At 38.1% G+C, this 26,917-nt stretch overlaps 1 protein-coding gene across 2 annotated transcripts in view; it reads left to right on the top strand.

Moving 5' to 3' along the window:
* Positions 1 to 26,917, top strand: part of ELP3 (elongator acetyltransferase complex subunit 3) — a 97,854-nt gene that overhangs the window by 44,034 nt on the left and 26,903 nt on the right. The window contains exons 10-15 of one of the 2 annotated variants that reach the window (XM_078149659.1): positions 118 to 311; positions 6,497 to 6,587; positions 9,450 to 9,515; positions 20,949 to 21,176; positions 21,920 to 22,001; positions 25,427 to 25,536. In XM_078149659.1, the coding sequence (XP_078005785.1) occupies positions 118 to 311; positions 6,497 to 6,587; positions 9,450 to 9,515; positions 20,949 to 21,176; positions 21,920 to 22,001; positions 25,427 to 25,530 (765 nt within the window). In that variant the 3' untranslated portion in view covers positions 25,531 to 25,536. The remainder of the gene's footprint in view (positions 1 to 117; positions 312 to 6,496; positions 6,588 to 9,449; positions 9,516 to 20,948; positions 21,177 to 21,919; positions 22,002 to 25,426; positions 25,537 to 26,917) is intronic. The other variant, XM_020988613.2, reaches the window with a different exon arrangement.

The raw sequence follows: 26,917 nt of genomic DNA, 5'->3' as shown, positions 1-26,917 counted from the left end.
GGAGGATTCTGGGTGGGTAAGATAAACTTACCCAAGATTAAAAATTCACACTGAATAATTCAAAAAGCACATAATCTGTGTATACATAATTGAGAATTGTTTATTCTTTGTCCTCAGGAATTTTTTGAGAACCCTGCCTTCCGCCCTGATGGTATGAAACTCTACCCTACACTGGTGATACGTGGAACTGGACTTTATGAGCTTTGGAAATCAGGAAGATATAAGAGTTATTCTCCTAGTTGCCTTGTAGAATTAGTAGCTCGAATATTAGCTCTTGTACCACCATGGACACGAGTGTACCGAGTGCAAAGGTAATGTGTTGCTCTGTCCATGTTATTTCTTACTTCGATACTTTGGTGGCAGTATGATCTCATCATTCTTTGGATATTCCCTTCATTGGTGCAGATCAGAACCGTTCCATGAATGCCTTCTGACTTTCAGTGATTCTTGTTCATATCTTTCCGTAAATATTCACTAGAGGAGTTACCTAGTTTGCTAGAGAATTTCCTTGAGGATTTTTGATTTTCACAGACACCAGTATAACACTTAGGCCTATCCATCTTTTATCTCTTGTTCTGTTGCCTTTTGTCCCGAACATCTTTTATCACTTGCTTATATCCACAATGATCTCTCCATTGACTTTTGAGTCACCAGCAATTTTGATTCTTCAGGCATAACAGTATTCCTATTTGCAACTATATAGCATGTCCAGACAAATGTTGATATTGAAAATATGGGTCTTTTTTTTTTAATCAGGAAACATCTTAGAATCATTGAAAAGGCTGAGCAGTTTTCCGAATGCAGCCTAGCCACTGTTTTTCTTAGTTCTCAGACCATCTCATTGTCCATGTGAAATTCCTGTCCAAGATATGCATAGTGATAGACTAATTCAGTAGACTTTTCCTTCCTAATACATTTCATGGTTTGGGCACTATTCATGAAGCAAATTCTTACCCTGCCAAAACTAAATTGACTGGCTCTGTCTGTTCACATTTTTACCATTCTGTTATAACCAATGAATGTTTTGAGAGGCTTAAAGATATGGATGATTGGGACACAGTAAATTTTTAAAAATGATATTAGTTTATTGTTTAACCCCAGAATCTTAATGAAGTTTGGAAGTAGAAGGGCTTGAAAATGAACACATAGTATCTGAATTTCTCTGCCCCTTTGAAAAGATGAGGAAGAACATAGTAGAAAACTCTCTCTGCAGTTACTACCATTATTAAGGGGAGATTTACTTGGAAAATGAAATCTTCTCTCAAACCAGTTTTGATTACTTGAGAAGAACTAAAATGATCTTTACAGTTCTCCTCTCCATGGTAGCAACCTCATTGGTCTTCATATGAACAATTTTGGTGGGGAGGAAAGAAAATAAAATCTCTTTTGCAGTCAGAAGCTTCTAATGATCATCTACAGGAAGCCTTTCCAAGACTCTCTTAATTCTAGTGCCAAGCACTTTACAAATATTAACTCATTTAATCTTCACAAACCCTGGAAGGTAAGTTCTGTTGATAACCCCATTTTACAGTTGAGAGAACTGAGACAGACAGGTTAAGCGACTTACCCAGGGTCACATAGCTAGTAGGTGTCTGAGCCCAGGTTGAAGCTCAGATCTTCCTGAATCCAGACCCAGTGATCCAGCCATTGCATTGCCAGCTGCTTCCATGGTATACATACTGTCTACATATGGCACTCCTTTTTCAGCAGGTACTGAATTCTAAACCTGCCTTCAAAACTGCTAGCAGAACTCTGAATGAGAGGCTATGGTATACACGTAAGCATTAATGCTACAGGGCAGAGATGTCAAACTTGTGTGGTCCCTAGCACTCTTAAGTGTGGCCCAAATCAGATTAAAATATAATTGGGAAATAGCTAACAAAATTAGTAAAAATAGAGTAAAACATAGATAATATTGTATTTTAAAACTAACTAAATATGTGGCCCACAGGGATTCTTATGTACAGATTAATGGCTCCTGTTTCTATTTGAGTTTGACACCAGTAATGGAGGGCATGTATTGGATTTTCCAATATGAAGAGGAAATTATCGAACACTATTTCATGTATGTTGTACCAGAGCATATGTGAGAAGAGAATACTATATCCAATATTGGGGAGAGGGCAGCCTGGTGTAATAGAAAAAACATTGACCTTGGAATCAACAAACCTAGGTTCAAGACCTGCCTCTGATACTTACTAGCTACATAGCCCCAGTAAGTCACTTAATGACAATAATACTACAGAAAACAGCAGCCCTCATTATTTAGTGCCTTGAGGTTCAGTATGTGGACATTAATCTCATTTGATCATTTCAGCTACCCTGCAGAGTATTGTTAGTATTATCTTCATGGTATAGTTGAGAAAACTGAGGCCCAAAACATTGTGACTTGTCCAGGGTCTTTCAGCTATTAATTGTCTGAGGGATGTGTGTGTGAAATATTGAAACCAGTATGGTAGACAAACAAATAACTAATAACTGCCCCATATCTCTCTTGCCACTCCAGATCCCATTTGTTGGTTCTTGTCCTGAGAGATATTAAATTACATATCCAGGAGAGACTACTTCTACCTAGAACTTCAGGCTAGAACTGAGTGACAAGGTCATTAGAGGTAGTAGTGTTTTGTACTCAGAAGGACAAAGGAGGATGGAATGTTTTATAACTGCTCCAATATAGGTAAACAGACTCTAACCACCTTTGAAAGGGTCAGTGTGCCAGATATTGAGTAAGGCCTTGGGACCAAAAAGACAAAAATTACCCTCAAGGAGCTTACATTCTCTATCAGGAGTTAGCATATACGTAAAGATAGATAAATTGGTAGGATTTTGTTGGCGAGAGGGGTTCATTTAAAGGGCTCATCAGTCATTATATCTGTTTCTGCCTCTCTTTTCCCAGTCTTGTCTCAGAGGAAGGGGGTTTTGTCTAAATAGGCTGCATCACCCCATGTAAAATAACTGTTAGTGGATCTTGCCTTCTTCTTCCCCCTCCACTTATAGAATTTATTTTCTCTCCAGTACTGTCTCTTCTGCTTCTGGTCCAGTGTGGTGGATGTCCCCCAAGGCTCAGTACTGGGCTCTCTGTACTGTCTCCCTTAATGATCTCATCAGCTCCCATGGATTCAGTTATCATCTCTATATACATCATTCCCAACTATATCTATCCAGCCCTAACCTCTCTCCTAAGTTCTAATCTCACATCATCATCTATATTTTGGACATCTTGAATCGGATGCCCTGTAGGCATCTCAAATGCAACATGTCCAAAGTAGAACTCATTATCTTTCCCCTCTAAACCCTTTCTTCCAAATTTCCCCAGTCAGTTGCACCACTATCCTCCCAGTGAGCCAGGCTCACAACTTCAATGTCATCCTTGATTCCTACGTCTCCCTCACTCTACATATCCAGTCTGTTGCCAGGTCTTATAAAGTCTGCCTTTGCAACATCTCTCATATTCATGCGTCATCTCCCCTTCTGTGCACTCACCGAGCCACCGCCCTGCGCAGGCTTTCATTACCTCACTCCTGGAGTATTACAGTAGCCTGTTGGTCAGTCTCCCTGCCTTAGGTCTGTCCCTAGCCCAGTCTGTCCTCCACTCAGCGACCACAGCCATGTTCCCAAAGCACATGGCTGCTGATGTCTCTGTTCTACTTAATAAATCCAGGTAGCTGTCTTTTACCTCTAAGATCAAATAGAGAATTCTCTGTTTGACTTAAAGCCCTTCACAACCTGGCCTCTTTCTTTTCTAGTCTTCTTACACTGTAATTCCCTCCACATGGTCCGTGATCTAGTGACCCTGCTCCTTCGGCTCTTCTTCATGCCCGTGATATTCTCATCTCCTGTCTCCATGCTCTTTTGCTGGCTGTCCCCTGTACTTGGAATGCTTCACCTTCTCACCCCTCCTTCTTATTTCCTTGTTGTGCAGTGGATGGAAGTGTTGGACATGTAGTCAGGAAAACCTGAATTCAAATCCTGCCTCTGACACCAGCTGTGTGACCCTGAGCAAGTAACTTTACCTCTGTCAGCCTCAGTTTTCTCATCTGTAAAATGCAGAAAATAATAGCCCTTCCCTCATAGGGTTGTTGTGAGTACCCAATGAGTTAACACATATAAAGCACTTTGAAGATCTTAAAGCACTATATAAATGCTCCTTCGAGACTCGGCTCAGACCATGGAGCAAGTGGCTTCTCTGGGTCCTGACCACTAACAGCCCAAAAATATCAGGAGGTAGAAAGTTCAGCATTACTGTAAGCCTTCAGACCAACTGGAATATAACTTTTCATTGGTGGTGTAGAGCAAATTCCTCTTTAGATATGGATTGGATTGAATAATTTCTGATACTTCTTTCAGCTCTGAAATTCTGTGATTCTGTGAAAACAAAGTAATGGTTTAGCCTTTTTACATTACTTACTAAGGTATGAAAATACAAACATACATAATTACTACAGTTTTTAACATTTCCAGGATAATAAAGGAAGGGCATAAATGATTTGAACATTCTTGGGATGATAAGATTGAGAGCTGGATGAGACTTTGGAAGCCATTCTCCTCCAAACCCTTCATTTTACAAATGAAAAAATTGAGACCTAGAGAAGTGACTTGTCTGTGGTCAAACACTGGCAGAGCCAATTCCCACACCAGAGCCTCTGACTCCAAATTCGTCATTCTTTCAACTGCAGCCAGATGCCTCCTAGTCTTATGTAGCGTATCTTAGGCATCATAAGAGCAGCAAATATATTTATTTCAAGCCAAAGTGAATGCATTCTACTCTGGATATTATTCACTTGATTTCTTCTCCTTTGTTAGTAAGCTTGAACAACAGCTTATTGGCCATGTGACTGCGATTTATATGATTTCTTTAGATCTCAGTTCTTCACTTGTAAAAAATAAGAGAATTAGACTAGATGATCTCTCAGGGCACTTTCTACAATGCTAATCAAACATAGATCAGACATTCTGTTTTAATATATTATAGTCCTGAAAATAAGTTAATTTTTCATTAAAATTTTTAAAAATCACCCATATACACAATGATCTTTCTTGATCTTAGAAAAAGAAAGTATTCATTTTATAACTTTTATTTTAGGCCTTTTCATTTTAGGCCATCTTTTTAACCTTGGCTCAGCTAATTAGCAGAAGCAGCACTTAGAATCTCACCTTAGATTTAGATCAGCTATGTGAAAAGGCTATTTTTCTCCCACACCTTTATAGACCTTTTTTCTGAAGTACTGTTAATACTAATTGTCTGGATTTTTGAACATGGGACATCTTTTCAGCTCTAATAAGGGAAATAAACTAGGTGATTGGCTAATTGTGTTTTCTTTGCATTTGTAGGGGTAAATGAAAAGAAATGTGAAAAAATCAAATCCATTTAGAGAATTGAAGTACAAAAGAAAGATAGTTGGCATGTCCTCTAAACAAAGACAGCTAGTACTTAGAGTTGAATAGGAAATAGTTGCCCAAAAGGCGAGCAATATTCTCGATGTAGATTTTTCTTTTCTATGGTGTTTCTCGTGCCATCTTCAGATATTGAAGTTCGTTGGATAGGGGTAATTGGAACAACTTTAGTGATAATCATACTTTATAGTTATAAAATATTAATATATTTTGTATTATATGTGTGTATATGTGTATGGTATATAGACACAAACACATATATTTTATCTCATTTTTTCTTGGCTCTGCTAAACTAATGTGGATAGTGCAAATGTCTTGAAATCAAAGGTTTCAGAATTGGAAGTGATCATACCTAAACAGAAATCCCCTTTATAATAACATTCATCCAATTTCCAATTTCCACTTGAAGACCTCTAGTGATAGAGAAAATGTTTCCTAAGGAAACCCATTCTATTTTTGTTTAGCTCTCATTATTAGGAAATTTTACTTCATATTGGGTCGAATCTATTTCTCTAATTTCCACTCATTTGTGGATCTCTTTCCTTCTTTTCTTTGTGTGTTTTTGTTGTTTTGACCATACAAGTGTTTAAAAATACATTGACAACAGGAGAGAGCCTTTGAAGTTTTATAACTTTTAACAAGGGCTGCCTTTCTTTGAATGCCTATGAATACCATAATAGATTTCCAGATACAAGAATTGGGTCCTTAAAGATAAGATGGAGATTAGAAAAAGATTCAGTACTGCCATTTTACTTCAGTAGGGTTTTCCTTCTTTAAATGAGTTAAAGTTTTTAACCTTTTATTTCTAGTTTCATTTAGAACAAACCACTTTGTGTCATCATCAGAAAGTTATAGGTCTTTATTACTCATTTTCATAATATTTTCTAGTGCTACACAGTAATTTTCATCAAATGTACCTTACTGCAATCCTGAGGGGTGAGTATCATAATTTTGTAGATGAGAAAACTGATGAAAAGATGTGAGAAGTGAAATGCCTTGCACCTGACCTCTGTAATTGATTAGTTAATCTATGAAACAATCCTGCTTTAATACAGAGCATTATTTTTATGTCCCAATATCTGATGTTCTTTCTCCTCTACAGAGATATACCAATGCCTTTAGTCAGCTCGGGAGTGGAGCATGGGAATTTGAGGGAGCTGGCATTTGCAAGAATGAAAGACCTTGGGATACAGGTAAAAAAAAAATAGGACCTTATGATTGAGATCAGAGTAACTAGATAAACCGAAGGAACTTTCTGTTAGGTTGCATCTTGCAGGTGATATCCAACAAACTTATTAGGCATTGTCATTGTTAACTTACCTGTTCTCAGCAAGTGAGTGTTGTGGCCAGTGATCGCTCAGGGTGCACTATCTCATGTCCCTGTCACCTTTACAGACTGGAGTATTTGGTTATCTGCGTTTATGTCTTCCACTTCTCTTTTAGTCAGCAAATACTCTTTGAGCACCTACTAAGTGTGCAATGCTGTGCTAATCTCTTTGAAAAATACCAAAAACCCTAAGAGATCCTCTCAAAGAATTTATGAAGTAGATGAGAATATAAAAATAAGTACATAAAGCAGTTAACAAGCAATAGAAGGCAGTTGTTGCTGTTTCCTACCCCCATTCACACACCATGATTAGCACAAATCACAGGGAGTAGATACATCCCTTCTCGATGCTCACAGTCTCATTAATATGCAAACAGCAGCTATAAAACATTTTTTGGAATTTAGCCAAGCATCTTTGACTGTGGTCAAGTCTGTCCACTACGGATAGTTGCCACAGTGGATAGAACATTGGGGCCTAGAGCCCAGAAGACCAGCCTCAGAAACTTACTAGCGGTGTAACCCTGGACAAGTCATTTAATCTCTGCTCATCTCAATTTCTTCATCCCTAAAATGGATGTAATAATAACATCTACCTTACAGAGGGCTTTTGTGAGGTTCCATTAAGATGATACATGTGCAGCACTTTGCTACTCCCTGTGATTTGCAGCACTTAAAGCACTATATGAATGCTAGCTGTTATTACTAGCTACAGACAAGCAATGACACACATATACATTCATGATAGCAGTGCAAAGGAAATCATGATTGGTTTTTTCTTTTATTGCAATGTGTTGTTATTCTGAATTTAAACACAAAAAAGACCATTTCTACATATACAGCAGAACACACACAAAAAAACTATATGAAACTCTATTTCATGCTGCTTATTTTTTTTAAAGCGTATAGTTAATTCCAAATATATTATTTTCAAAACTAACCTGCTTGTCTTTGCTACCTTCCGAACTTCCTTCTGTTGTCTTCTGTGCTTTAAGAAAAACTGTGTCAATGGTCCTCTTTTGGGTGGGGTGGGGGTGTCGGGTGGCATATCACTAATTGCTAATTCTGTGTTTCCCTTCAATCCACTTTCTCAGTTCAAAACCGAGAGGGGAGAAAAATGCCTTGTAACAAATAAGCACAGTCGAGCAAAACAAACCTACACAGTGGCCATGTCCAAGAAAATATGTCTTTTTCTGCACCCTGAATCCATTCCCTAGTGGTGCGTAATGTTTCATCATAGGTCCTCTGGAAACGTGGTTGGTCATTGCATTGATCCAAGTTCTTAAGTCTTTCAAAGTTGTTTTTCTTTACAGTGTTGTTATACAAGTTGTACTTCTGATTTTGTTCATTTTACTCTGTATGCATTCATACTACCCAGGATTCTCTGAAATCTTTTTTTTTTCATTTCGGCAAATAATATTTGTAGTGCAGTAGTATTGTAGTTATATTTCATTATATCCATATATAATTTCATCATCAATTTCAGTCACTACAGTTTCATCATCAAGGTTGTTTTTCTTAACAGAATATAAATTATTCTCCTGGTTCTGCTCATGTTACTCTGCATACATTCATACCAAGTCTTCTTAAGTTTCTTTTAAACTAATCCTGCCACTATAAAAATTAAAAGCAAATGATGTTAACCTTCCTTCACTGGTTTTCTTTGGTCATTGTTTGGGCCCTGATTGGCTAAGAGTGAATGTAAATAGCAATTGTTTCTGTTTTGGCCAGAAACCCTGAGGGTCTTCTCCCAGATTGATTTTTTTTTTTGACTAGGTCAAAGAGGTCATTCTCTGCCTCATTTCTTACCTAGCCTTAATCATTAAATGGGCATTGCCTCAGTCAAATTGAGACATGTTAAAGACCTTGGCTTAAAAAGGCCAAGGTCTCCCACTGCCTCCAGGGCCATTTGCAGTAGTCCTGATCTGCATCTTGCCACTGGACCCAGATGGCTCCAAAAGAGAAAGTGAGACTGGTGACTTTGAGAACTTTGCAAATAATGCTGATGTGGAAATTGTTAGTTTTGTTATCTTTTACATTCTGTATTTATATTTTCATAGAATCATAGAGTCTTAGCATTGGAAAGGATCTTAAAAGGCATTTATCTAATCCAATCTCCTATCCTGTGTATGAATCCATTCTACAAAATCCCTGAGAGAGAGTCATTCAGCTCTGCTTGAATACTTCCAATGATGAGCACATCTCCCAAGACAGTTCCATTTTGTAGAGTTCCTATTATTAGTTGTTATATTGAATAGAAGGTTGCCTCCATATAATTTCCACAAAATTCTGTCCTCTATATATAGACTGATTGTCTCTTCTTCCCAATAACAACACTTGAGATATTTGATGACAGTTATCCTGTTCCTCTCTCAACCAAGCCTTCTATTAAAAACTCTAATTGTTATATTCTCTCCCCCGGCTCATACTCTTCTCTGATTTTAATAATAATATTCTTAAGACTTTCCTTACATGTGGTGTTTTTCTAAGTTCTCAAATACAGCAAAATTGTACTTCGCTTATATTTTTGTATTCTCCATCCCCAAAGTATATTAAGCATGACTTGGTAAATGTTTCATTTTGAGGTTGATTCATTGGATTTCTCTGAGTGAATCATGCCATTGAAACTTAATTCTGAATCTCAGAGATTAGTTAAAATGTCCATAAAAGTGCTGAGCCCAGCCCTTTAGTATGTATTTTTCTTCATATTCCTTTTTTTTTTTTTAAACAGTGTCGTGATGTGAGAACCAGAGAGGTTGGAATCCAGGAAATTCATCATAAAGTGAGGCCATACCAGGTTAGTTTCTTGAATTTACAAAGATGTATTTTTTTTCCTTTTCATAAGATGATTGTCAGACCCAGATTCATGCCAGCAGGCTTGGGAGATTGATAGGTGGTGAGCCAAGAATAAGAGAGTGGTTTAGAGATGAGCTTGGGCGTCAGAACCAACATTAATTAAAGAAGACTAGAGTTTAAGCGAGGTTAGTTCTAGGAGACTTGGATCCAGCCACCAGAATCATTTCTCCTAAGTGCTGTCAGAGCAGGGGCTAGAAGATAAAAGCAGAATGAGAAGGTTGGTTGTTGTCTTAGCATTTGCCTGAAGGGGACTGTAGGTTTTTCTACTTCTACTCTGAGTTGCAAATATATTGGAGTTGAGAATGTAGAGATTCTTTAATGGTTTGGGGCTGAAATCTTCAAAGTTAGTAAGTCCATACCCTCAGAAACTTCTGAGACAAGTGGTTATGTTTCTCAAGAATTCTGTTTTTCTGTAGTTCTTATAGCCTGGGGTCTAGCCCCCAGAGCTGTCTCCTGGCATTGAGGATCCAGCATTTGGGGTCTGTAACATTATGTAAGGTCAAATCCCAGTGTAGTTCTTAGGCACTTGAACTGTATTGATGCTCATGAAGCAGATTTGGACATTCCTTTGGTTTAGCGATCTTCAGGTAGTTCAGTGATTTTTAAATTGTCTCTCCTGGATTGATTTTCCAGGTCGGTTGTTTTACCGATGAGGTATTTTATATATTCATTTTTTTTTCATTTTTTTGTTTCTGTTTGACTGATTCTTGCTCTCTCATAGAGTCATTAGTTTCCATTTGTCCAATTCTAGTTTTTAACAGATTGTTTTCTTCAGTGTACTTTTTTTCCAATTGGCCAGTTGTATTTTTTAAGGACTCTTCTACCTCTCTCATTAGACTTTTAAAATCCTTCTTGAGCTCTTCTAAGAAGCCTTTTTGGGCTTCAGACCAGTTCATATTCCCTTTTGATGTTGCAGATGTGGGTTTGTTGACAATGTTGTCCTCTTCAGAATTTCTGTCTTGATCTTCACTCTTCTCATAATATGAATGTATGGTATGTTTCTTTTTACTCATGGTTTCTTTATTCCCTGGCCTTTAAAGAGATTGAGCCCTCCTGCTGGGGAACAGAGGGCACTGACCCAAGCTTCTTGTGTTGGAAGCCTAGGTCTTGGTCACTGGCTTTGTGTCCTGGGGCCTCTTATGTTGGCAGTTGGAGACCGCAGGGTTTTGGCAGCTTACCTCGTGTTGGGCTGGAAACAGCAAGGCTGGGACTTTAGGAATACTCTAGGTTGCTTTCTTCAGCTCCTTTCAGATGAATGCTGCAGGGTGCTTATCCGCCTGGGGTCCTTTGTAGTGCTGCTTCCCTTATTTTTGCTGAGGCACTGGGAGACCCATTTGCTGGGCTAATGCACTGCTGTTCCTCGTCTTTCTTCTAGTTCAGCTGTTCCAGGGTTTTGTTTTTTTCTTTTTCTGGGGTGATATTTTCTGGGTTTTCAGAGGTTGATAGGAGAGGGTGAGAGCCACTACCTTTTTACTCCGCCGTCTTGGCTCCCACAGTTTAGTGATCTTCAGCACAGCTATATTCCACTGTACAGATTTCCAAGTTTACACAATGGGTAACTTGAGAAACTGATGCTTTGTTTGATAGGTGATTATAAAAAGTCATTGTAAGTGTAACCCTTAGATTACCATGGAAGTACAAATGCAAAGTGCAAGCTTTTTTCATTAGCATAAAAAACTTTCAAAGGCTCATAAAAGATCTTTAAAATATCATAAAAACAAATACCTCTTAAATTCATTTTTTAAAAAGTAGCTTTATTGTTGCCTTTTGTTTTTATGCCATAGTAATTTCACCATAATCACCCATCTGCGCTGAAGCTTTTCTTGTGACAAAAAAAAATTAAGCAAAAACGAGTAACAGAATAACTGCCTGTTAGAATGTATTCTATGTGACACATCCATGAATGCCAGCCCACCTCTTTACTGAGAGGAGGAAAGGTTTTCTTAATTCTCTAGGACTGAGAGTTTTCATTAAAATTTATCATAGCTCAATTGTTTTTCAAGGCTATCACTTTTTATGTTTAGTCCCTGGGTTTTGAGTTCTCTTAATTCTTTCTCCATCTGAAGCTATTCTTTTTTCAACTGCTATGCCAAGGTGTGCCGCGGTTGTATGAAGGATTTCCAGAATGTATAATGGAACCATTCCCTTCCCTGAGTTATATTTTCAGATTCCTGCCAAGTACTTCTTATCATAATTTATGCTTCCCTGAACTCTGAGATCAAGTAGGAGTAGAACCTCCCAAGGAAACCAGTTTTGGTTTTGTCTTTTTTTAATGACAGTACAGAGTAAACAGTAGGATTAAAACAGTGGAGTACCTCACTAAAACTTTGGCTTACCAATAAAATTTAGAAGATACTCAAGTTTACTCAGTTCAAAATTCTTTTCCAAAGTGAAGACAAAACTCCCCAAAGAACCCTTCCTCTAGAATTAGTTATCCCTTTACAGTTGAAGATGGACTTCTTTCTAGGCCAATTTTATATCCAGAAAAAAAAATACAACACATTTTACTGTGTTTAGTGATAAATTAGCATTTTCTCTTTAAATATGTGGTTTTTAAAGTTTATCACCTTTTTTTTTTTAGCTAGGCAATGGGGTTAAGTGACTTGCCCAGGGTCACACAGTTATTAAGTATTATTGTGTCTGAGGCCAGATTTGAACTCAGGTCCTCCTGAATCCAGGGCCGGTGCTCTATCCATTTCACCCCCTAGCTACCCTAAGTTTATTACATTCTTAAAAGTCATTTATGTTATGTCTCTGGGCTATAATGTCTCATAGGTAAATGGCTTTGTCAGTAGGAAAGTATTTCATTTGTAGAAACTCATTTCAAAGACAAGTTTTCAGGAATCACTAGCTGCTTGTTGATTGAATGAAGAATTAGTTACATAGTATAGGGATCTGTTCCTCAGCAACTCCTTTGGGTATGTATAGTTGTATTTTTTATCCTACAGTTATATTTTTTAGAAATAGAGTATGTTACTGGTAATAAATATAAAGCATTTACTTTCATCTAGGCTGTGCTCTCTACAAAAGTCTCCTTCTACAATTTCTTGCATACTTTCCCCATATTAAAATACTCTTCCTGTCCTTAAGATACTATTATGTAAGGGAGAAAGGGTTTTTTTTTAATACAGTTTAACGTTTTCAGAGTCTTGTACTTAAATAAAAATTTTCAGTCTTAGTAAGATTTACCTCTCAGGGATGAGTAAGTTATTTCATAAATGAGGAAACATAGTAAGATTATAAGTGACTAAAATTTCACTTTGATTCTTGGGGCAGAACAGGAATTAACTTCCTTTGTTAAGCAAGTAATTTTATTTTTGAACCTTGGCTCATTTTCTCCTTCTCAAAAACAGAGACAATAACACATATGCTGCTTTCCTTATGAACAAATGAGGTAAAATTTAAGCTAACCAAAGTAAATACTCTTAAAAAATAATATGATTATTTTAAATCATCATCTTCCTTTAATATCTAGTCAGATCATTGGTATCCCATATAAAGTCCCAATTTATAGTAAACTAGAAAATCAAAGAGCTATCTCTTGAAATAATAGATGCTTTTTAAAAAATGCTTTATTGATACTTTTTGTTTTTACATAAATCATTTTTAGATATATACCTCACTCTGTGAGCTTACCCTGTAACAAAGAAAACAGTTGAAACCAACCAACACAGCAATCATATCTAGCAGTGTATGCAACATTCTGTAACCTTCGTTCCCTCTCTTTCTCAGTCAGAAGGAGGGAAATATAGTTCCCTGTCTTTTTTATAGGGCCAAATTTAGTCATTATAGTTGCATAGAATTCAGTTAAATAGATGTTTGTTTGTTTTTTAAGTGGGCTTTAATGTGAAGGGGGTCTTTTTGTTTGTTTGTTTGTTTGTTTTTTGGTGAGGCAGCTGGGGTTAAGTGACTTGCCCGGAGTCACACAGCTAGTGGGTGTTATATGTCTGAAGCTAGATTTGAACTCAGGTCCTCCTGACTCCAGGGCTGGTGCCATATCCACTGCTCCACCTAGCTGCCCCTTAATGTGAAGTTTTACATATTGAATTTGGTCGAAGTTTTCACCTTGACTCACATTATAAAATTGTAAATATTTTCCTACCAAAAACAATTGCCCCCCCCCAACTGTAACATACCATCTATATGGCATCTTATAAGAATTCTCATATGTTGTCCCTGGTTCTGTTACTTGGATAAAGTGAAATTATAAATACTTGCCTATATAAACAAATAGAATGTGGAAAATTTTAGTTAAAGTGTACCATATTCCCAATTGCAGGTAATGATTGCTCTTAAAATTATCTTATAGCATGAAATGCCAACCTTTAAAGACTAGTAAAAGCTGGCTTGTTTAAAGAATCTTTCATTAAGGCTTTATTTATGGTATGTCAAAAATTAAGATACTGTGGTTTTAGTATATAGTTTTATTCAATAGACCTGATAATTGTCTATCCCAAGATCTCCATTGTGGTGAACCTCATTTTAGGACTTTGACAGATTACAGATTTCATTAATGTGAATACTGTACTCCCTCCATCAGTATAGTCATATACCGTATGTATATGTCATATAGTATAGTTGTCATAGTCCAGCTATACCTTTGCAATACTGTGCAAGATTATCTTTCTCCATAAAAACTTGCACAGAGGATCTATCTACCCAACATTTTGTAGACCTTACCCTAGTACCTTTAGTGGTTCCCATTGCAATAATAATTCTACATGGCTGGCTTATTTCTTTTTCCAGGCAAGGGTCTTGTATTATATAACATAATCAAGAGAAAATTGATATATTAAAAATAAGAGCTTTAAAAGCAAGGAGAAGCTTAGGGTCATTGAGAGTGCTATGCCAAATACATGAATTATCAAAAAAGATCATTTGGAAACTTCGAATAACTGCAAAGAAAACATGGTAAGAGAATACAGATTAAAACAGCCCAAAGGTTTCACTTCGTGCCATGCAAACTAGCAAATGTGGCAAAAGTTGGGATCTGTCATACAGTCTGTTGGAAGACAAACACATCAATTCATTCACTTTTGATGGAGCTATGCAGTGGTCCAGTCATTCTGGATTATTTGGAATTATGCAAAATTGCCTTTTCCATCTCCTCTCATCTAGCAATCTCAGTACTGGGAGTATCCTCCAAGGATGTCAGAGATCCAGTATGTATCAAAATGGTCATGGTAGCACTCTTTAGGGTTGCAAAGAATTGGAAACAAAGTAAGTGCCCACTGATAGGACAATAACTGCAAAAAATCTATATAGTATATAAATGTGGGGGAATGATATTATATAGTAAGAAATGCTGAACATGAGGAATTAAGGGAAACACTGGAAAACGTGTGTGAACTGATACAGCATGAAATAAGCAGAACAGAGAACAATATACACAATGACTACAACAGTAGGAAAGAAAAGATCACTAAAAGGGAATTGAAGTATTACTAAGTGAAAAAAAACCAGTGATGCTCCAAGAGAAACTATAATGAAATGGACCTCCCCTCTCATTGAGGAGAGAAGGAACACCAAATTTGAGACTAAAGTTATTCATTATGTCCATTGTTAAGTACTGCCACTGTGTCAGATGTGTCTCTCCAAAGAGAAAGATGGTCAGGTGGCAAGATTTGGGCGTCATTGATAAACTGTCCAGGTGCTCCACTGGTCTTCCTTCGGTGTCTGTATTGAGTGGGCCTCTTCTCTCTATTGAAATTATGGGAGGACATGGGTTAAGAGTCCCACTGGATGGAATATAATCCCCATAGATGGAGGGAATGTTGCCCATCAGTGATGATACATCCATTTGAGATCTCATTTCAGGGACTTTTTAGTGTCTAAAAGTGGGATACAATCAGCATGCTGTCATCTGTAAAGAGAAGCATCTGAATAATTCACATCAGTCAACGAATGTATTTTGTGCCTAGTGGTTGCAAGCCTGTGCCAGGCTCCAGGAATACACTGCCAAAGATGAAACAGCCTTATCCCTCAAGGAACCCTCAGTACAACATGTAGATAGATAAGTAAACATAATTTGGGGTGTGAGAGAACACAAAACCTCTGGTGATTTTTTTTCTGTTTTCTGAGGATTTAATGCTTGTAATCTTCCTTCATCCATCTCCATAAAGTTTTACAAATGGTTTTACTTTCATCTGCTGTAGCCTTTGGCTTCCAAGTCTCTGCTTGCCAAGGAGACTGAGTCTTGGCCAACTGAGACAGTTTCTGGGCTGTTTTGGCCTCCTCGTTTTGGTTTTACCTTGGTTAAACATCTCTAGGAAAGGTGATTAAGTTAGTATCTTTACACTTTTATTTATTTACACATTTTCACAGTCATCAGTTTGCTATTTAAGCTGTTAGGTTGAAACTTAAAAGCTATGTCTTCTCTTCTTTATCCTTTAAGATTTGATTATGATTTTTGACCTTTATTCTAACTAATCAATGACCTGACTGCAAAGAGCAAAGCAGATTCCCACATTGGTTCTGGGAACATACTTTCATTAAACATTTTTAAAAAATACTTTGTACTGTCATTTTCCTTAAAGTTGGCAAAGGTCTAACTGTACACAAAGCTTTTTTTCTTATTAATTTTAATGTTGCAATAGTACACTAGCATGTCCCACATAATAGTATCCCAACCAGCATCATTTCTCAGTATCTTCATCAATATAGTTTAACCAAACCTCTTCCCATAAAGTTTTGATACTTTCACTCCATTTGTCATTCATTTAGTCTCCCACCTATGATATATTGCTTCTGTGGAAATAGATGTTCCCTGTAAACAGTGTTTTGCCTAATGTCATATTTTCCAAAAAGTCAATGAGCATTTATTTAGCACCTACTCTGTACTGGGGATACAAAACACAGCAAAAAACAGTACATGCTATCAAGTATCTCACAGTCTACTGGGGAAGACAACATGCCAATAGCTATTTACAAACAAAATAGATACGGGATAAATTGTGGATAATCTCAGAGGGAAGGCACTAAGATTAAGGAAGACTGGGAAAGGCTTCTTGCAGAAGGTAAGACTTTGGCTGAGACTTGAAAGGAAGCCAGGAGGTGGAAATGAGGAGGAAGGGAATTCTAGTCATGGGGGACAACCATTGAAAATTCCCGGATTTGGGAGATGGTGCATCTTTTATGAGAAATAACGACGACAACTATGTCACTGGATTGTGCAGTATGTGGAAGGGAGTAAGGAATAAGATAGGAAGGAAGGAATGAGCTAAGTTATGAAGAATTTTAAAGCAAGCTGGTTTTACATTTGATTCTGAATGTAATAGACAGCCACAAGAGTTTGTTGAATAGGAAAGTGACACGGTCAGATTTGTGCTTTAGGAAGATCAATTTGACACCTGAGAGGAGGATGAACTGAAGTGGGGAGAGACTTCAGGCAGGCAGACCCACCAGCAGGCTATTACAGTAGTCCAGGCATGAGGTGAGGAGGGCCTGCACCTGGGTGACAGTGGGAGGGAGGGGGACACGTATGTGAGAGATGTTACAAAGGTAGAAAAGAGGGGACTTAGCACAAGATTGGGTATGGAAGTTCAGAGTGATGAGATGAGGATGACCTCTACCTAGATTGTGAGCCTGGATGACTGGCAGGATGGTGGTACTATTCAACAGTGATAGGGAAGTTAGGAAGAGGGGAGGTTTGTGGGATAAAGATAATGAGTTCAGTTTTGGATGTGTTCAGTTTAAGATATCTATGAGACATTCCATTTGAGATGCCCAGTAGGCAGTTAGTGATGAGAAACTGGAGATCCGGAGAGAAGTTAAGGTTGGGCAAAGAGATCTGAGAATCATCTGTGTAAATATAGTTGGATCCATGGGAGCTGATGAGTTCACCAAATGAAAAGTATAAACAACCAAAAAGTAAAAGCTGAAGCAACTTATGTCTCTTTCTCTTACCTCCTTACTACTCCTAATCTCCCCCTCCCTCCCTTCTCTATTAGAATATGCCCTCTTTGAGGCCAGGGACCTTTTTTTTTTTTTGCCTTTCTTTGTATATCCAACATGTTATCCAGCACAGTGCCTAGCATATTTACTTAGCAGACACTCGCTGAGTGACCAAACAAATATCCTCCTAGTGAAATATAAATTCTGTGATGGCAAAGACTGTTCCACTTTTGTATTTGTATCCTCAGAACTTAGCACAGTGCTTGGCACAGAGTAGACATTTAATAACTACCTGCTGATTGCTTGATAGAGATTATCTTATCCAACTCTTCACTTCAAAAATGAGGAAATTGAGGCTCAGAGAGGTGAAATCACTTGGCTAGTGTCACACAGCTACTAAACAGAGAGCTAGGAATGGAGCTAGGTCTTCTGACTGTATTTTTTTTTTTTTACTGCCTCATCAAGTGTTTCCCAAGGGCTTTTCCTCAGGATAAATACCTACCATTTACACTTAATCATTTATGTTGTTCTTCATACCTCTTTAGGTTTTCACTTTTTAACTTGCAAATTAGATGTCCTTGTTATTATTCAGTCTTTTCAGGGTATCCACTCTCCCTGACCCCATTTGGGGTTTTCTTGGCAAAGATACCGGAGTGGTTTGCCATTTCCTTCTCCAGCTCATTTTACAGATAAGGAAACTGATGCAAAGAGGGTTAAGTGACTTGCCCAGGGTCACACAGCTAGTAAGTATCTCAGGCTGGATTTGAACTCAGGTCTTCCTGACTCTAGCCCTGGTGCTCTATCCCCTGTGCCACCTAGCTGCCCAAATTAGATAGAATATTCTAAGGGATGTGTGATTGGTAGCATTTTGTCTGAAAAAAACCTCGAGGATTCTGTTTTACTAAAGGCTCACTATGAGTCAAGGGTCAGAGACATAATGAAGTCCTGGGCCACCCTGCTATGGGCATAATTCTCAGATAAGTGCTCTGTGTAGTATTCAGGCCACAATAGGATCACTGCGTTCCATTCTGGGCACTACAATTTAAGAAGCACATGATAGCCAGAGTAGTGAAGAGCTTGACATTCATGTCATATGAGGACTGATTGAAAAAATTTAAGTATCTTTGACATAGAGAAGACTCAAGGGAGACGTGATAATTCTCTTTGAGTATTTGAAAGGGTGTCATGTTGGAAAAGGGGATATACTTGCTCTCTTTCATCTGGAAGGGCAGTGCTAGGAGCAGTAATTAGAAATCTCAAAGCAGTCAATTTAGGCTTGATTTCAGGAAAATGTCCTAGAATTGGAGTCACCCAAGTGATGATCACTTGTCAGGATCTATCACAAAAGGCATTCTTCTATCATTATTATTTTTATTGTTGTTATTCAGTCATGTCCAACTCTTCATGACACCATGGACATACTGTCCATGGGATTTTCTTGGCAAACATACTAGAGTGGTTTGCCATTTCCTTCTCCAGTGGATTAAGGCAGAGTGATTTGCCTAAAGTCACACAGCTCATAAATGTCTGAGATTACATTTGAACTCGGGACTTTCTGATTCCAGGCCCAGTGCTCTATCTACTGTACCACCTAGCTGCCTCATTGGCAATTGCACCTATGGTTATGACTAACAAATGTCTAATGAGATCCCTTCTACCTCTGACATTATCTCTTGTGTATGGGTGTATCCGTGTGTATATATGGGTGTGTCTGTACACTTGTCATTGTTAGAGTTCAGCTTTGTCAGTGATCAGAAAACTAATAGATGGTACCTGTATTGGCATTTCTACTCTTAACCTAATTATTTGTTTATTGGACAGATTCTGTCCTCACCAAGGCCCTGAATAGTAGTATAAACCTACCTACAATTCATCACTTTGCTAGGCTTACCTTCACCTTCTAATAACTTCTACCCATTAGTTACGTTAACTAACATTAGGTTGATATATAAGCCTCAGAGCTTGTCACTTAACCTTTTTGGGTCTCTTTCCTCTTCTGTGAATTGAGCTAAAGAATCTCAGAAACTCCTAGTTCTAAACTTCTAAAATCCTGTTGTTCTGCAGAATCCATATAGGTAGAATCCACCAGTTTGCTAAATGTTAATGGATATTTGCCATGACCACTATACCTATATGAATAAATATGTATATTTTTATGCATAAACTGTGTATTATGAGTTTTCCTTTTATTGAATACATATCCATGAAAATATGAGTGGGTTAAAGAGGGGGTAAGCAACAGCCTATGGAACATAATTGCAGGGACACTGTTCTCACCAAAACGAAACTCTGTTCTTCAAAGTGCCTCCCCTCCCCCGTCTACTGATTGATGCCTGAATATAGTTGACCGAAGGCACAATTTCATTCCACAATTCACGGTAAGGCATATATGACTGATATTTGGACACTTGAAAGATATTGGAGAAAGAGGGTAGTGCTACCATGAATTACCAGAAGGGAGAACAATGATTCAAAAAAACCAACTTACACTCGTGTGAATTTTTACCTGGGGCTTATCCTGAGGAGAAGATGTTCTAAACACTACTTAAACCTTCATTCAAAAGCAGATGTCCATCATTAGAACGGGAGCAGCTAGGTGGTACAATAGATAAAGCACTGGGCCTGGAGTCAGGAAGATTCATCTTCCTGAGTTCAAAACTGGCCTCAGACACTAACTGTGTAACCCTGGGCAAGTGTTTGCCTCAGTTTCTCATCTATAAAATGAGCTAGAGAAAGAAATGGTGAACCACTTCAGTATCTGTTCCAAGAAAAACCCAAACAGGGCCACAAGAGTAAAACAACTGAAACGACCAAACAACAACATCATTAGAGTATTTAAGTACTCGGTCTGCAGCTGCCCTCCCCTTGCCCCAGCTGGGCAACAGCACTCATCACTATATTGGCCACTACTACTGCTGCCACTCAGTCCCATATGCGAAGGGGGACTCTGAGGGCATCTCTGGATCTCCTGAACTCACAAGGTCTCCTGGTCACTTCCATCTCAGAATACATATTCATTTAAGATCAGGAAAGAACAAATATAGAGAACAGAGGTGGCTGCATGCTCATAGTCACCATGTCCAAATGGGAGGGAGGGTTGCTGTCCCTCTCTTAACCAACTGGAAACCATCCAAAAAGAAAAAGAGTAATAAAGGAAGGAATTATAAGTCTACTCAGTCCTGCCTCAGCACCTGCAGCCTTGGTGATGAGTTCTTCCAGGTCTGTTTACAATTCAAAGACTTTCATTATCAAATAGTTATAACAATACAAGCCCCTTAGGCCCGCATGGCCAGAAATAGGTTCATCCCAGGCTTCTACGTGGTCTTCTGGACTGAATTCCACTTCATGAATAGACATGTTCATAATAATAATAATAATAATAATAATAATAATAATGGGTTTTTTATGAAAATTGGCATGTGAGTTAATTTTTTTGCTCAACTTTCAAAAATAAATATTCTCTTCTTTTTTCTTCAAACAGGTTGAATTAGTTAGAAGAGATTATGTGGCAAATGGTGGCTGGGAGACCTTTTTGTCATATGAAGACCCCGAGCAGGACATTTTGATTGGCCTTTTACGTTTGCGGAAGTGTTCAGAAGAATCATTTCGGCCTGAGTTGAAAGGAGGTGTTTCCATAGTCCGAGAACTACATGTATATGGGAGCGTAGTTCCTGTGAGCAGTCGTGACCCTGCAAAATTTCAGCATCAGGTATCTCTCTAACCTTTTCCCATCTGGTTTCTAAGAAGAGCACCCTAACTGGGAAAGCAAGAGCGGAGGATGGAAAAGGGGAGAGAGAGAAGTGGGGAAATAAAAAGGAGGGCAGGGAGATAAAGTGACAGGATTCCTCATTTATTTAATTGTTCTGAGCTTTTTTTTTTCCTAAATGAAACAATTGTTTTTCATCTCCCTGGGTTTTAGGCAGGATAATATATGGTAGAAACCAAAAAGAGAAAAATGCTTTAGGAGCTAATCGGTAAAAACCAGCTGTTGGCAGTTGTATGGTATGTACAAAAGTTGGTAGTTGAAGATTATTGCCTCATTTCTTGTAACTGTTAGGAATTGCAAATGTTCTAAAAAGTTTGTGAATAGCTACCCAGGCTTCCACTGCCCCCAAGTTGAGTGAATCAGGGCTTTTCAGCCTATATCTTCCTGCACCTCCCTAAAAGAGGAACAGATGTTGAAAGGAAATTTCCTTCTCACAGTGATTAGTTTCCATCATCTGAGAAGGGTCTTTTAATGGTACTTTCACTATAAAAATTAATGCCTTTGTTACCAGTCAGCTACAGAGCTCTTCTCAAATAGTTGAATGATTATTCTTTCCTTACTTTTTAAAGAAAGCTTTTTTCACTCTTGTTTCAACAGACTAAAGCAGTCTCTAAACTAGTCTCTAAATTACAGCCTTCCTATTTGTGAACATTACTTTCTTTTTCCTTTTTTTGTCCCTCCCATAGGGATTTGGCATGCTACTCATGGAAGAGGCAGAAAGGATAGCTAAACAAGAGCATGGTGCTCAGAAAATTGCTGTCATTTCAGGTAACATTTCTGCAAAAACATGACTGGCAAATGCCAAGCATTATAGGTTAGTGCCATAATGGAAAAAAAAATCTCTCATCTACCTTAGCCTCACTTTGTTATTTGTATATGAAATTGGGGAAAGCTGAATAGGTGAAGAACACATGACTGAAGCCAAAGGAAGAAGTCCTAAGAAGAGGTAAGTAGAGAGAGCTTTAACAGCCCCTCTGTTGTTGGGAGAAAGTGGGCATAAAGCTCATGCTGAGACAGATGGGTTCTGTTTCTGCTTTCACCACTACCACACAAGTCATCCTCATCTGGAGAGGTTTCTTTTGTGCCCTAGGTGTGCCACCTAGGAAAAAGTCATTTGATACTAGGCATATAAGGAAAATGTATGCTTTTTATAGACATCTATCACAGCTAGTGTTCAAGAAACACTCCTAGTTAGTTGTAAGAGAAAAGTAAATGCTGTGAGCCGACATTTAATGTCAGAGACCCTACCTGGTTTTGTAGCTTCATAGCAGAGCCTGCTATGGGCCAGTACTACACTGTGTCAGTCCCCTATCCCTTATCTACAGATATTTAGAGAAATGAATGAGAAAAAAAGGAAATGTGCCAAGTAGAACATGAAATAAAATTCATAGCAAAAATGTACAACCTCCTGGAATACTTCCCATTCTTTTATCCCTGGGATAATTGTCATCACTAACAGAAAACTAACATAGAGATAGAAGCAGGATTAAAACCCAGGTCTCCTTTTCAATTCCTCCAGTGATCTTTGCCTAAGATTACACTGTCTTCCTAAGTGCCAGACTACATCTTCCAGAAGATCAAGAAAGTGAACTTCTGGAAAAGAAGAACTTGTAATGAGCTTGTAAAAAATAAAGTCTACAAGTTCCTAAAGATCAGTAGCTGTGCTGATGTTTTCGCTAGTTTTAATTATGAAAATGTAATATCCAGGGCTTGCTTAATGAGCCAGTCTTCTTCAGGCAGGATTTTCTCTATTAATAGGACAGACATATAAGGCATTTCAGGACATAATATTCCCCACAAATGTATAAAGGCAACTTTATTTGATTCCAGTAAGAGAGGGGTAGCTAATTGAGGCTGCTTGCTTAGTACATTAAAATGAGTAAAATTGTTCCTTAGATATTGTCTTCTTGTATTTGGATATGCTCTGGATATGTGAAAGCATAACAATGGAACAAAATTGACTCTGGAAATCAGTCTGGGACATAACACATGTAGAATTTTGGTAGCCCTTTCTAGCAGAGCACTTATCGGGATTGTCTGATACACTTGCTGCTTACTGCCCATACTGTATTAATTCTTCTTCCTATACTCTGCCAAGCATGCAATTGATAAACTTAATATTCCTGGTTCTGTACTATCAACATAAATGTGAGAACTTTGACTCTGCTGCTATCCTTGGCATCTGTGCCTGTCATTCAACCAGATCTGGTGAATTTGGTAACTTGATCACTGGTAGCATTAAAATTATATTGGACACCAGTCTGCTTTACAGTTATTAATACAGTTCTTTTCATAGTAACCATTTGAGATAGACTAGAGGGTCTATTTGCAAAGATTGAAACACAAAATGGGGAGGAATTGACTTGCCTGAAGTCATACTCAGTTACTTGTAGTAACTTTAGTTTCTGATCTGATGAACTCACTGGAGGAATACCTGGAAACTGTCTCTCTTTTGGCTTTTCTAATTTAATGGCCCAATTTCATAGCATCTGCTTACATGGTTACGTTTTAATGTCACAAGCAAGAGACTTGTCCATAAGTGGCATGCCTTTGTCCAAAGATGGAACCTTAGTCAAGTCACCTAACTACTTTGGACCCTGGGTTCTTTGTCTATAAAATGAGGAAGGTTGAATTAGACTTCTAAGGTTCTAGCTCTCAAATTCTGTAATTTTTCTTATCCCAACGATTAAGACCTTAGAATTCTCAAGTTTTTGGATTATTTGCACTGGTTGTATTCTTGGTCAACTGCTTCCTACTATCAGTAGGTAACATTAGCTCAAAGCATCATAATAGGCTGTATAGGAATAGAAATAAACATAAAGGATTGTCCCTGCCTTCAAGCAGACCACCTAGTGTTTACCTTCTCAAATTTCTCCCTAGATTGAAAAAGAAAAATTTTCCTCCTTTTTTTCAGTTCCCAAATTATTTCTCAATTTAGGAGAATTTGCTACACCTGCAAGCAGCAGATTCTGCTATTAAGAGTTGGATTATTATCAAGTCAGTAACCTCTAATGAAACCAGGTGCTTAAGAGATCAGCTTTCTTATATCCCTTCGACTATCCATAAACATGTATTTCTTGAATATATTCAACAAAGTACCTTAGCAAATTAATCTTATTTATTTAGAAATTTTCCTTTTTTCTACTCATTTCTAGTATGCTATACTCCCTCTTTAATACTTAACCAATTCATCTTTTCCCTTTACAAGCATATAGAGAGCATCATATAGATAATTTTTCAGAATCTCTCTCCAGCAACATATTAAATGCCATCCCTAATAATCAGTCTAAAAGTGGAAGATCTTTGGCAGAAACAACTGTGTCTGTGCCATTTCTCAAAAGAACAAGTATTGACAGCTTCTTTTCAAGAAATGTTTAATGGCAACCCAAGGAATGATGTTTCCTATCTTAGTCTCAGCAGCCTGGCTGGATGTAAGAGCCAGACATGTCACTGTTCTATTCCTTGAGCTAATTGCTATTCAGTGAGATGAACAGTCTCCCAACCTCAACCACCATCATGCTGGTCCTAATCGGTATTCTGTTTGTGTTCTTTCGAGTAGAAAATTAATATGGACATTGTCCAAGAATTTCACAAGGCTAATAGACCACAGGAGGATGGTTGGGAATGAGACAGATGCCTGGATGAGAGATGACAGAAACCAATATGGTTTAGAGAAATTAAGATAAAAGATGACTGCATCCTTCAGAACTATTTCAAAAGTCAAAAAAGAAATGAGAATGAATAATTAATCCTTGAATTTGGGGTAGGCCATGGGATGGCTGTGGGGACAAAGGAACTTATAGCATTGCTACAGCTATGTGCCCATGGTTTCCAGTCACTGTTACCCAAAGAGCTGTTGGACTACTGCGTGCTCTAAATATTCAAATACAGAAATTAGCAGTCTTTAAGAGCAGAAGGCTGTATGTGAAAGACCCTCGAATGGCTCCAGACTGTCATTGATTTATAGCAGGAAATAGAAGTCATTTCCATTCATCTGAGCTGGGAAGTGGCAGGTGTGGATGAATTAATTTGACCCCCTTCCCGTTACTTTTGGGAAAACTGAGGTTACTCTTAGTTCTCTTTCGATTATAAACTCTTTGAGGGACAGTCTTATTTCACCTTTGTATCCATAGATTTGGCCATAGTGTCTTGCACATAGCAGAGGTTTAACAAATATTTGTTCACTTGAGCAGGAGCAGTTCTCTTAAGGTTAGCCCCTCCACAGTGTGACAGGGGCGAAGTATCTTCTGAATGGCCCCTGATATACACAGAACTTCTTCCCTGCTGCTTGTCTTGAACTGAGGTAATTACATTAGGGAGGAAGACAGACGTCTGCCTTACCTTTTTAGATGTCTCTTCTTTTCCTGAACCACATTTAATATTAATTTGAATGAATACATACCTTCCTTTTAGCTCTAAACAAGCCTCTGAGCAAAGGATGTTGGGTGCTTCCTGTGACCCAGGGAAGGGAGGCAGCTGTGGCGAAGAGAAAGGATCACAGGGTTAACAGTCAGTTGACTTGGGTTTGAATCATAATTTCTGTGAGCCTGGATAATTACTTTTTCATCCTAAGCCTAAGTTTGTCATATCTAAAAAACAGAGATAATAATAATACCTGTATTGCCTGCCTCATCAGGTGCTTGTGAGGATAAAATGAGTTAACATGTGCATTGCATTTTGTAAATTATCAAATGCTATATAAAAGATTGCTGATATTATAGATCTAAACTTTCTTTTTCTTTGCCCATCTTGGATTCTGATCTAGCTCATCTTTTGGTGGCTAAGTAATCCTTTTCCTTCCTTTCCTTGAGGGAACAATTCAAAATATTCTCTGGAGAAGCAAAAAAGCCATTCTACTATACCTTCTTACTGTTTATAGCACCCCAGGTCACTGGAAATCCAGGCTTGCACAACTCCTGTTTTTCAGAATGTAGCTTTTCTGTCCTAAGCCCCCCCCCCCCAGAATTCTTTTCTTCTTGTCAGACTGTGAGATCCCAGGTCTGATAAATTTTATCCTATTAGTTTCTTCTGTCTCCCCCTCTATTGGGCCCCAAAGTATAACCCCCCCTTTTCCCCAGCATGCCCACAGGAGTCTCCCATTCAGTATGCTGACACGCTAAGCTAGAGGGGATGTAACACATGCTCCTTCATGAAAATGCATACCACCGGGTCTGTTGTCTGTATATCCTGTTTTCCCCTTCCCCTGTGGAGAAAGAAATCCATCCCTACCTCCCCACATACAAATACACACAGGCACATATTCTCCCTTTTCAATGACTCATTCTCCTAGTCTTTACTGAAGGAAGCAAGATGGTTTTGCTAAATATCAGTGCTATTCATGCCCTTCCTCAGAAATCTAGAGGCACCAAAATCCAGATACATCTTGTAGTTAGCAAACAGAGCTCTTTTTATAGGGGAGGCAGGGAAGCTGGGCTGTAGAAATGAGGATTTAAGTCAAAAACATTTTTGTTCTGCACTTTATGAAAGCATGTAAATTGATTTCAAAAACAAAATCCACATTAAAAACTCATTTTGTCTGTCTTATCACATGTAATAACTTTTGTTTCATAGGTATTGAGGGGCTTGGATTTTATTTTCCTCCCTCAGCAGTAAGGGGAATGGACTCAGTCTGAATCACATAGCCAAACAAAAGAAGAGTCCATTCCTTGGCTTTGGATAAGTCT

Source organism: Phascolarctos cinereus, unplaced genomic scaffold (genome assembly GCF_003287225.1).
Source record: "Phascolarctos cinereus isolate Bilbo 61053 unplaced genomic scaffold, phaCin_HiC Scaffold_2;HRSCAF=192, whole genome shotgun sequence".
NCBI lineage: Eukaryota > Metazoa > Chordata > Mammalia > Diprotodontia > Phascolarctidae > Phascolarctos > Phascolarctos cinereus.
Note: the sequence above shows the minus strand (reverse complement) of the source record. Positions and strands in the feature narration are given on the sequence as shown.